The following is a 12631-nucleotide window of genomic DNA, read 5'->3' on the forward strand; positions in this document are numbered from 1 at the left end:
TTTGCTGGCATATTGAGGGCAGTCCTTACACAGCATCATCCTTTAGGATTTGAAATAGCTCAACTGGAATTCCATCATCTCCACTAGCTTTTTTTGTAGTGATGTTTCCTAAGGCCCACTTGACTTTGCACTCCAGGATATCTGGCTCTAGGTGAGTGATTCACACCACTGTGGTTATCTGGGTCATGAAGATCTTTTTTGTATAATTCTTCTGTGTATTCTTGCCACCTCTTCTTTGTATCTCTGCTTCTCTTAGGTCCATACCATTTCTGTCCTTTATTGTGCCCATCTTTGCATGAAATGTTCCCTTGGTTTCTCTAATTTTCTTTGAAGAGATCTCTAGTCTTTCCCGTTCTATTCTTTTCCTCGATTTGTTTACATTGATCACTTAGGAAAGCTCTCTTATCCCTCCTTGATATTCTTTGGAACTCTGCATTCAGATGTGTATATCTTTCCTTTTCTCCTTTGCCTTTCTTTCCTCTTCTTTTCTCAGCTATTTGTAAGTCCTCCTCAGACAACCATTTTGCTTTTTGCATTTCTTTTTCTTCAGGATGGTCTTGATCACAGCCTCCTGTACAATGTCATGAACCTCGGTTTATAGTTCTTCAGGCACTCTGTCTATCAGATCTAATACCTTGAATCTATTTGTCACGTCCACTGAATAATGGTAAGGGATTTGATTTAAGTCATCACCTCAAGTGATTACCATCTCCTTTTTGTGGTGAGAACACTGAAAATCTATTCTTTTAGCAACTTTCAAGTATATAATACAGTATGATTACCTGTAGTCACCACACTGTCCCTTAGCTCGTCAAAACATATATTCATCTTATAACTGGAAGCTTGTGACTTTTGACCAATTATCTCTCCACTTTCTCCCACTCCCAGCTCCTGGTAACCACCATTCTACTCTCTGTTTCTGTGAGTTCAGCTTTCTTAGACTTTACATATAAGTGAGATTATACAGTATTTGTCTCTCTGTCCAACTTATTTCACTAAGCATGAAGCCCTCAGGGTCCATCCATGTTGTTGCAAATGGAGGATTTCTTTTTGTCTCATGGCTGAGGAAAAAATACCCCCTTATTTCCTTTTCTCCACATCCTTGCCAACACTTTTTATCTGTTGTCTTTTTGATGACAGCCATTCTAAGGAGAGTGAGGAAGTATTTTATTGTGATTTTGATATGCATTTCTCTGATTGTAATACTGAGCATTTTTTTACATACTGTTGTCCATTTGTATGTCTTCTTTGGAAAATGTCTATTCAACTCTTCTGCCTACTTTCAAATTGATTTTTTACACTGAATTCTACGAGCTCTTTGTGTATTTTGGATATTAATCCATTATCAGATATATTACTGGCAAATAGTTTCTCCCATTCCATAGGTTCCTTTTTCATTTCATTGACAGTTTCTTTTGCTAATCAGAAGCTCTTCAGTTTGATGAGTTTCACTCACTTATTTTAGCTTTTGTTGCTTGTGTTTTTGGTGTCATATCCAAACAAATCATTGTCAAGACCAATGTCAAGGAGCTTTTCCCCCTTATGCTTTCTTTCAGGAATTTAAAGTTTTCACATCTTATATTTATAAGTATCTTATCCATTTCAAATTAATGTTTCTTAGTGGTGTATAATAGGGGTCCACCCTCATTCTTATGCATGTGGTATTCAATTTTTCCAATGCCATTTATTAAAGAGACTATCCTTTTATTACTGAGTACTATTGACCCCCTTGTCAAATATTAGTTTATTGCATATGCAAGGGGTTATTTATGGGCTTGGTATTCTGTTCCATTGGTCTGTGTCTATTTTTATGTCAGTGCCATACAGTTTTAATTACTGTAGCTTTGTAGTAGCAAGAATCCCTTAGAAGAAATGGAATCGCCCTCATAGTCAACAAGACTCTGAAATGCAGTACTTGGATGCAATCTCAAAAATGACAGAATGATCTCTATTCATCTCCAAGGTAAACCATTCAATATCACAGTAATCCAAGTCTACGCCCCAACCACTAATGCCAAAGAAGCTGAAGTTGAAAGGTTCTATGAAGACCTACAAGACCTTCTAGAACTAACACCCAAAAAAGATGTCTTTTTCATCATAGGGGGCTGGAATGCAAAAGTAGGAAATCAAGAGATAATGTGGAGTTAACAGGCAAGTTTGGCCTTGAAGTATAAAATGAAGCAGGGCAAAGTCTATCAGAGTTCTGCCAAGAGAACACACTGTCATAGCAAACATCCTCTTGCAACAACACAAGAGGCAACTCTACATATGGACATCACCAGATGGTCAACACTGAAATCAGATTGATTATATTCTTTGCAGACAAAGATGGAGAAGCTCTCTACAGTCAGCAAGAACAAGACCACACTGACTGTGGCTCAGATCATGAACTCCTTATTGCAAAATTCAGACTGAAATTGAAGAAGGTGGTCTCTCCTTGGCCCTCAGATTGGGGCCAGCTTTCTGTGCATGCCCAAGAGCTGTTGGTCCAAGCTCCCTCTCCATGCTGCCATTAGGAAGGAATATGCACAGGGACTTGGCCATAGGGTGGGGGTGTGTGTGAAGCATGTGGCTCAATGGGGGTCCCCATGGGCCAGCTGGGGGGAATCTGTGAGTGAGGTGCTCCCAGTGGCTTGTGGGTAGGCTTCTTGACAAAGGCAGTGATGCAGTGAGTAGGATCTGCATTCCCTTAAAGCCCTCTGAGAGTCCTATCTGCCTCTCTCCCAGCTTGGTAGCGCCCTACACAGCTGGGAAGCCGGGTGCTCACAGAAGAAGTCACAGGCTGAGAAGATCCCTCTTGGACCGAAGCTGTGCCATCTTGGTGGAGGTGGGGTGGTATGGACAGAGTCAGACTGTTTCTCTTATTCACTTCTTATGTCCAAATTCACATTTTTTTGCTCCAGTGTGGTGCTAGAACTTCTCCTCTGAAAACCTGGCCTTCCACAAAGGCGCTGTCATCCATGGGTCAGTGGCTAAGAGTGTTTCCAGGGGCTCCATGTCTGAGAGTGGCTGAAGCCGGATGACACATCACTGCAGTGTCCGCAGCCAGGATTAAGGTCTGTATGCCTGCTGCCAGACATGTGGATGGGTGAGATTCCTCCTGGATCCAGTTTGGCACTGGATCCCACAGCTCCGACCAAGGCACTTCTGTCCACAGGGATTACAAACAAATTATTGTTGGGGACAAACATGAGGGATGTCTTATTCTGCCATGATGCTGATGTCACTCCTCCCTTATCTTTTTGGATCTCCACGGTTCTTCAAGGTCTGTCCAATATTACAGTCAACTTTGGACCACTTAACCAGCTCCCAGTCAACAGGTTCACTCAGTTCCAAGGCAGGATGTAGGAACTCAACCTACAAGTTGCCTTTTGGTTTTCTGGTGAGACATACTTTTCTAACAGAGAGATTTTGTAAGTTCTTGAGAGCAGAGAGTACATTTTACTCATCTCCATGTGCTTGGGCTCCAGCATCAGGCCTGGAATACACAGCGTGTTCAATGAAACTGTGCTGTAAAAAAGGAATGAATGGACAAATGGTTGTGTCAGTTTGAAACTTAATGGGTTTCATTTCTAGACACTATTCCTTCTCCTGGCTGGACACAGATGCACTGGAATCCTACACAGTCTTCTGGAGGCGGCCTGGTGTCATCCAAGGACAAAGGGCTTAAAGCCTCATGCTTTTTCTGAGTGTTATGCACAAATGCCAAGCAAAACATCCTGGGATTGCAAAGCATGAACATAATGTGGGTTAGGCTCATGCTTAGAAAAAGCCCTGGAAGCAGCTGCAGGTCGAGAGAGATGATGAAAGTGGGGCTGGAGAGGTAATGCTGGCCTTTTGCTATGGAGATAAGATGCAGTCTGATTAACGCGGTCATCATTTCATCCTGCGGAGAAGAGTGGTTTGAAGTGGGACACGACGGATACGTCAGTGTGACACCATGGGGGCTGGCGCATCAGATACCACGGGGCTGTGCGCCGGGCTTTAGTCTCCTCCACTGGAGGGCTGATGACAAGATGGCTGTATCCTGCCTAGTCTGGGAGTTCAGGCTCTCTGCAACCTCCTTCCTCCTCTCATTCTAAAATCAAACAAAACAAACAAAAAAAATGGCCTACAAACTGAGTATCTTCCTGCAAATGGGTCCAAATCACAGAGCATTTTCTTTTTTAGGTTAGATAGCAAAGGAGCTTATTAATGGTTGCTTTTTATAGGATAAAAGAAAGCTTGGTAGAATTTGTGTAGCCCTAGGACAACTTTCTTTGGTTGTTGCTGTTGTTAAATTAGGCAACTCAGATCACTGACCTCCTTACTTTTACGTCTCGGCTCTGCTACCAGTGGTGTCGGCCACAGAGAAACAAACACGTGTTCTGTAGTTTCTAGAGATGGCGCTGGGTGGGGGGAGAGGGGAACTGGGAAGGGGGAGGGACACTGAGATATTAAATTTGAAAGTAATTTAAATCTTTTCAATATTAACTTGGATATATTTTGGGCTTGAATACAAAGGTGGCATACTGTTTTCATTTAAAGAGGAGCCCTCCAAGAGAGACGTCAGATGTTTGGAATACCTCCGGGCCACCTCCCTCTGGGGTGGGCATGCACTATTCTTTCTCCTGAGCACAATGAATGCTGCGGTCCTTCCTCTAGGAGCCCCTTTGCATTGGGCTCCTCATCAGTTGATACATAGTTGGGATACTGTCAAAACATTATAATATGCCAAATTCTAGCCACTGGATTTTCCATGAGACACAGAAAAAACAGAATGCAGAACCATACTGAAGGTGCTTGACTTGGCTCCACTGCTATGGAGTATTTCCATCGTCCTCTTTGGTATGGAGCTGTTGCTAAGGTCACCAAGTTAAATGACATGACAATCCAGAGCTTCTCCTTGGAAGAAGAAATAACAACCCACTCCAGTATTCTTACCTGGAGAATCCCATGGACAGAGGAGCCTGGTGGGCTACAGTCTATGAAGCTGCAGAAAGCTGGACATGACTGAGTGACTAAGCATGCATCAGAACTTCTGAATGATGCTGGGCACTAAATATAACATGCTTAGTTATACACATTATTTATATGCTGCCCCAAAGTATTTATTTTATTAGGCTCAGGATCCACATAGAGCTGGTTAACAGGCTGGACTCCAGGTTAATCCTCTGTTCAGACTCTCGATTCCCCACCTTTAGAAGAGAAGGCATATTTCTAGTATTCAGGTGAGTTAACATAATGACTGGGTCCACATGAAATATTAACATTCATCCCCTGATATTTTTCAGCTCTGTAAGAATAAAAACGCATGGGAAAAATCTGACAATGTCTTGCAGAGCCTGTAACAAGCCTTTGTCAGCAGAAGGAAAAGTGTCTTCAGAAAAAAACAGCTTCTGGCAATATCAGTGATTATTACCATCACTATCACCATGTAGAGGCTCTGTAATGGTGCTGGCTGAGGGGTCCGGAAGACGGTGCCATGGACTGGAATCCGAATCATTGATTGATTGATTTAGCAATGCATCTTGTACCCCAGATGACACAGAGGACTGTTGTAAATGCCAAAGTATCAGGATATGGATTTTTCCAGACCTCCTAAAGATCGGACACTTCTGAGCTTCTTTCACCACGAGATCACTGATCATAGTCATGTGATGGCAAGTGAGGTACTGGGACTCTGCTGGCCTCCAATCGAATGGAGTTTTAATGGCACACTCTCTCAAGTTGACTCTTTTTTTGTTCTGTAAAGTTGGTTTTCTGCACTCATGAATCTGTATGAATATCTTTGATATCATTTTCTGAATTTTCATGGGTCTGGTGGCTTTCTAGTGCACAATTCTGCTTTCTTGGCTGACCCTGCTGGCAAAAATATCTCTATTGGCTTGTCCATGGTCAATGTTAAATTTGGATCAAAAAAGACCCCTGAATCATGGCAAACTCGCACAAAGGACAACAGCCCAGTCCGAACTGTCAAGCAGGACTGTGGGTTCCCCATTTCTTGTTTGTAGGGAACAGACTCCAGCCTCCATGATCTTTCCTGAGTTCCAAAGGGCAGATTCGAACAGTTGTTAATCAGGGAAGGGAGGGGATGTGGAGACAAGGGAGGAGACCACCTGAGTCCAGATTAAAGGAGTGCAGGTCCTGCCTGCACCTTGACCCTTATTAGCAACCCTGTCCCCAGCCACTGCTACAAAACTCCTCATCATTCCTACTGGGTTGGGATGCACAGTTTTGAAGCATAAGCCCACTGTGTCCCCCTCTGCCTGGCGAAGCAATAAAGCCATTTTCTACTTCACCCAAAACTCTGAGATTCAATTCAGCAATGGTGCACAGAGTCTGAGTTTTCAGCATCCATAGTGACCAGAATCAGGCCAGTGAAGGGATGGGACCAAGCACGTGACTTCAATGGCCCAGGCCAGCTGGATCAGGAAAGGAGGGGCTGTTGGGCCCTGGTTTAAGCCAGCTCCCTCCTTGAAGGGCGTGGGATGAAATGACACTCATTCTAGAAGAACCGTATCAAACCAGCTTTTTTTAAGTTCTTAATTTCATATTTGATAGAGGTGTTTCACCATTAACAAACCAGATAAAGGATGAGGAGACCTTCATCAGCTTTTTGATGGGGGAAGGTCTTGAATCTCAGAAAAGGGAAAGAAAACATTGGCCTTGATGGGTTTTGGCTCTGGCATGAGACACGTGGTTAAATCAAACACACAGTGCAGATGGAGAAATCAGGGGATTCCAAGCTGTCACTCCCAAACCTACAAGTCGCTCGGTTGCGTTCAACTCTCTGTGACCCCATAGACTGTAGCTTGCCAGGCTTCTCTGTCCATGGGATTCTCCAGGCAAGAATACTGGAGTGGGTAGCCATTCTCTTCTCCAGAGGATCTCCCCAACCCAGGGATTGAACCCAGGTCTCTCATATTGCAGGTGGATTCTTTACCATCTGAGTCTGGTTTCTCGCATGGGGTTTGTTTTAAACTGCTATTAGAGAACATTTGTTAATTTTGAGGTATGATGTTATTATGTCAGTAATATTCATCTTCTGGGGCTTCCCTGGTGGCTCAGTGGTGAAGAATTTTCCTGCCAATGCAGGAGATAGGAATTTGATCCCTGGGTCCAGGATCCCCTGGAAAAAGAAATGGCAACCCACTCCAGTATTCTTGCCTGGAGGATCCCATAAACAGATGAGCCTGGCAGGCTATAGTCCATGGGGTCGCAAAGAGTCAGACACGACTGAGTGACTAAACAGCAACAAGGACTCATCTTTTGGCCAAGGGATGCTTCCAGGAGTCCTGTGGCAGCTCAAGCAGGAATCTGGAGATGCCCGAAACTTAGCCTGTTGGGGCCGCTGGGAGGAGGACAAGAGGGACTCCATCGTGAAGACTGTCAGCCATCTTAAGGCAGGATGTGAACTGAGCCTGAACCCTGTTAACCGTTAAAGAAAAACCAGGAAACCCCCTCCTCGCAGATGGCAAACAAAGACTGGAAATAAAGGTCAGGTTATCTCCGTTGGACTAACAATAATGCCTGTACCTGCATGTTGCAATTCCTAATACTTCTGCACCTGCATGTTGTAAAGCTAATTACTAACTAACCCTACTGACTCCAGTATTCTTGGGGTCCCCTGGTGGCTCGGTTGGTAAAGAATCTGCCTGCAATGTGGGAGATCTGGGTTCGATCCCTGGGTTGGGAAGATCCCCTGGAGAAGGGAAAGGCTACCCACTCCAGTATTCTGGCCTGGAGAATTCCATGGACTGTATAGTTCACAGGGTTGCAAAGAGTCAGACACGACTGAGTGACTTTAACTTTCAACTAGTCATGTAGTGGAGGGTTAAAACCAAGTCCTCCGAAATCATCAGGGTCCTTGTTGAGAACCGATTCCCCTTGGACCCGCTAGCATAATAAACTGTACTGCACTGTCTTGAATGTCTTCTGAGGACTGTTTTGTGACTCTGGGTTCTACAAGAAGTCAAGATGAGGGAGGTGGGCTTCGCTTGTGGCTCAGTGGTAAAGAATCCAGCTGCCAGCGCAGGAGTCACGAGTTTGATCCCTGACCTGGGAATATCCACATGCTTGGAGCAACGGAGCTCGAGTCACAACTACTGAGCCACACACCCTGAAGCCAGTACTCTGCAACCGGAGAAGCCCCGCAATGAGGAGACTGTGCACCACGAGTGGAGACCAGACCCCCTCGCTGCACCCAGAGAAAAGCCCGTGCAGCACGAAGACCCAGCACAGTCTAATAAATGAATAAAATTAAAAAAAAAAAGATCAGGGAGGCAGGTGCACCCTCCTAGGGGCTTCCCTGGTGGCTCAGATGGTAAAGAATCTGCCTGAAATGTAGGAGACTTGAGGTCGGAAGGAAAGGCAAGTGCCTGAAGCTTGTCAGGTCAGCCCTCCCAGCTAGAAGGTGATTATAAAGACAGAACCAAGAAGCACCCACTACAGACCTTGAATAAAACAAAGGGCTCTGAAAGTAAACCTTTTCTTCAACCAAATAACTACTTTCCTGCTGCCGGGGTTCTCATCAGAGGTGGTGTGTCTCCCTGAGGTCTCCAAAGCAATCCCCACCCCCATCAGAAACTTGCTAATCTAATTTCTTCTTTTGCTTTGACTTTAAATTTAATAAAGTGCAATTCAGTTGTGTCCTCAGCCATGCGTCAGAATCAGTGATGCTACATTTATTTAGGGATTTGATACAGGCTCTCCATGCAGTAGAGAAATAGTAAAGCATGTTTGGTTGGTAATTTTGAGAATGTATCGGAAAATCAATTTCTGATTTCATTCTCATCTTGGCTAAGGAATCACAAAATTACCTTAATGCAATTATGTACTTTTACAACTCCACCACCCACCACTTGACTACAGATTATTAGGGTTTCATGGCATGCAGGATGACAAAAATTAAGTTAGGTGAAGAGAGTGTGGTGTAGTTGTGTTTCTAAAAGCAATCATTTTGAGAGGAAAACTTTACACAGTGAGGTTCCTGTGTTGTTGACATCAGGCCTCCCCTTGGCGAAGTAGCCATGCTCTGTCAACACAAAACATCTTTCAGCAGCAAAAAAATCTATGCAAATATTTAAGGCATTTATTTTATGTTACAAGAAATACAGAAATATTATGAGAGATTATGCAAAGTGCTCACAGGAAAAACCTGAAGTCTGAAATAAACTTAACAGTTGATACAAAATGTGTTTTTGCTGTCAAGATGTGAGTTGGAGAATATCATGATTAAAACTCTTTTTTTTTTTCAAACAATGAATAAATATTTGATAGGTTTGCAGAAGCAATTTAATAACAGGAGACATTTTATAAATCCAAAGGAGTGGACTTGGGAAGATCCTTCTTGAAGCATCCAGTCCTAATGTTGGCAGAGTAAACACAACCACATCCTTGGGGGCCTTCCCTGGTGTCTCAATGGTAAAGAATTTGCCTGCCAATGCAGGAAATGTGGGTTCGATCCCTGGGTTGGGAAGATCCCCTGGAGAAGGAAATAGCAACCCACCCAGTATTCTTGCCTGGGAAATCTCATGGACAAAGGAGCCCAGTGGGCTACATTCCATGGGGTCACAAAGAGTCAGACAATGACTTGGCAATTAAACAGCCATAACAACAATCCTTTCTTGGAACTTGCCACAGTTGATAGTATTCCCTCTACACCAGGATGTTTTAGGAAATCTTCAATAAGAAATTTTGCATTATACCTTGTGAATAGAATCATTTATTTTCCCCAGTACTTTTGTGTATCTGGATTCAGTTATTTTGACCTGGGGGCTGTACTCTCTTGCACGACACATTCTTCAAAGTCTGGAGGCCTTTACAGTTCTCGTGACTTGGGGTGGAGGATTGTGTCTGGCATCTAGCGGGCAGAGGCCAGTTGTTCTTGTTTAGTTGCTGAGTCATCCTTGCAACCCCATGGATTGTGGCCCACCAGGTTCCTCTGTCCATGGACGTTCCTAGCCAAGAATCCTGGAGTGGGTTGCCATTTCCTTCTCCAGTAGAAGCCAAGGGTGCTGCAAAATAACCTTCAATGCATAGGGCAACCCCTCCTCCCAAACTCTCCCTCCAAAAATTATTTAAGTCCAAAATATCAATAATACTGATGGGGAAAAAAGATTATTCTTATTAATATAGTACAGATTATAACACAGATGGTCTCTCTAAACCCTTTCATATCTACTGATCATCTATAATCATGCCTAGATCACACCTATGTAATCTATGATACAAACACAGAGCATCCTCCAGAATCACCACTTCAAAGAAACTCTCACACAGATTCCCAACAGCAATGCCATTCATCTACTCCACACACTCTTCTGTTACCAACATCCCATTAAAGGACTAAAGTAAAGAGAAGGGAGAGGAAGAGGGTTACCTCTCAAACAGGACCTGGCTGTAGTTATCCAGGAGGGGAGCGTGAGTGTGGAGGAAGATGGTGTTGTAGCCCACCAAGGCTGCCATCATGATCAGCATCTTCAGCTCATAATTCACACGCAGGAAGACGGAACAGGAGATCAGCCCGAGGATGCAGCTGTATATAAAGTACTGGAACCGGGAAATACATCGGGTGAATACTGAGGATCTGTTCTGAGGAATGCCGGAGTGAGAATTAAAACTGGGGACCACCACCAAGCTCCCTGGGTCAACTCCCAAACTGATCATGAAAGCAGATGCTTTCTGTGCTCTTTGATCCAGTGGTAAATGACTAAACACACTGGATTTAGAAAAGATTTCCTCACGGCACGGCTTGCTCACCCAGCGTAGCATGTTTAATCAAAATAATCAGGCATATGGCCAAATACTTTTCACAAAGAAGTTTTAGAAATCTATGTTGAAGCCATGTAATTATAAGCAGATGTCATTTGCTTCTTGAAAATGAAACAGTATGACTCCCCACACATTTATAGATTACAACAAAGTGACCGTCCACAGGATCTTTTGTAGGCTTTCAATGATTTAATTCATTAAGGGGATACAAATCATTACAGGTAATTCTGTTAAAGGTGTAACAAAGCCCAGGGGTGTTATTAAAAGGGCAGTTGTGTGTCAGAGGGATTATCTAGAATAAAAAGGACCTAAGAAACTAAAAGTTTTGAACTATGTATACGATAAGCAACAAGTACCTACTGTATACACAGGGTACTCTACACAATGTTCTGTGATAACCTGTATGAGAAAACAACCTAAAGAAGAATGAGCATATGTTTATGTACAACTGAATCACTGCACAGCGTACCTGAGCTAACACCACATGGCAAATCAACTACACTCCAAAAACTGAAATGTTAAACATTCTAAGGAGTTCATAGGCTTCACCAGACTGCTCAGGAATCTTTATTCAAGATGAAGAATTACAGCAAAGATGATTGAGAATAAATTAAAGCAGCATATAAAGTAAAACAAAGCTTCCCAGGTGGCTCAGTGGGTAAAGAATCTGCCTGCAATTCAGGAAACATGGGTTTGATCCTCAAGTTGGGAAGATTTCCTGGAGAAAGGGATGGCAACCTACTCCAGTATTCTTGCCTGGAGAATTCCATGGACAGAGGAGCCTGGTGGCTATAGTCCATGGGGTCGCAAAGAGTCTGACATGACTGAAGCAATTGAGCGCACACACACAGAGTAAAACAAACAAGATTAACATATGTTGAAAGTCACTGGCCATAGACGTGAGGGTTCACTCTAGCTCTCGCTCCCACCCCACTGGTCTGTGGTTTCCTTACTCCAGTTTCACACTGTCTTGCATACTGTAGTTTGATAGTAAAATTTGAAATTGAAAAACAAAAAACTAAAAGCTTTGAGCCTTGTCCAGGGGATCTTCTCTGGTGGCTCAGATGGTAAAGAATCCACCTGTAATGCGTTCAATCCCTGGGTTGGAAGATTCCCTGGAGGAGGGCATGGTAACCCACTCCAGTATTCTTGCCTGCAGAATCCCCCTGGACAGAGGAGTGGGCTACCATCCATGGGGGTCACAGAGAGTTGGACACAACTGAGCAAGTAAGCACACACAAAAATCTTTGATCCCAGTGAGTCGTGAGTACCCTGGAAGTGGACAGGGACACGAAGAAATTGAAGACCCCAGTGTGAGGAAGAGGCCAGGCACGGTCCATCTTTTGTAGCCCACGGGAGGTAAGCGGCAGGCCCCCCTGTGTGAGCACTCTTCTGTTAGCCACAATGCACATCATCAAGACAGCACAGCCCTGGACTCAATCGTGCTCCAACCAGTCATCAGCTGAGTCACTTCAGGCCAGTCACCTGACTTGCCTGTGTCAGTGTCCTCATCTGAAAAATGAGCGTAATAATGTCCTTCTTCTAGATCACTGAGGAGAGCACGCAAAGCTTGGAGCTCACTGCCCTGCAGGCCAGGGGGTGCCCGCCAAGTGGAAACAGTTTCTGTTCTCACAAAGCCTTTGTCTGCTGGATCAAGGGGCTTTAAGAAGGGTGAGCTACCATCTCAGCATTACTGCAGCAGAAGCAGCTCTCAGTAAAGTCTAATCATTTCAATAAAACACATCCGACTGATGTTTGATAAATCCTGCCTTTAAGAAACAGCCCAGGGTGTAAGCTGCTCCATTTTAGTTTCATTATAAGGGATACACCATGTACAAACTGCTTATTTTTGTCATTCTAGCTTTTTTATTTCCCC

The 12631-nt window shown here is 43.8% G+C and overlaps 1 protein-coding gene across 4 annotated transcripts in view; it reads right to left on the reverse strand.

Annotated features, from left to right (window-relative positions):
• Positions 1-12631, reverse strand: part of ADCY2 (adenylate cyclase 2) — a 456786-nt gene that overhangs the window by 45948 nt on the left and 398207 nt on the right. For all 4 annotated transcript variants that reach the window (XM_055554954.1, XM_055554956.1, XM_055554955.1 and 1 more), the window contains one exon: positions 10364-10533. In XM_055554954.1, the coding sequence (XP_055410929.1) occupies positions 10364-10533 (170 nt within the window). The remainder of the gene's footprint in view (positions 1-10363; positions 10534-12631) is intronic.

The sequence above is a fragment of the Bubalus kerabau genome, chromosome 18, assembly GCF_029407905.1.
Source record: "Bubalus kerabau isolate K-KA32 ecotype Philippines breed swamp buffalo chromosome 18, PCC_UOA_SB_1v2, whole genome shotgun sequence".
NCBI lineage: Eukaryota > Metazoa > Chordata > Mammalia > Artiodactyla > Bovidae > Bubalus > Bubalus kerabau.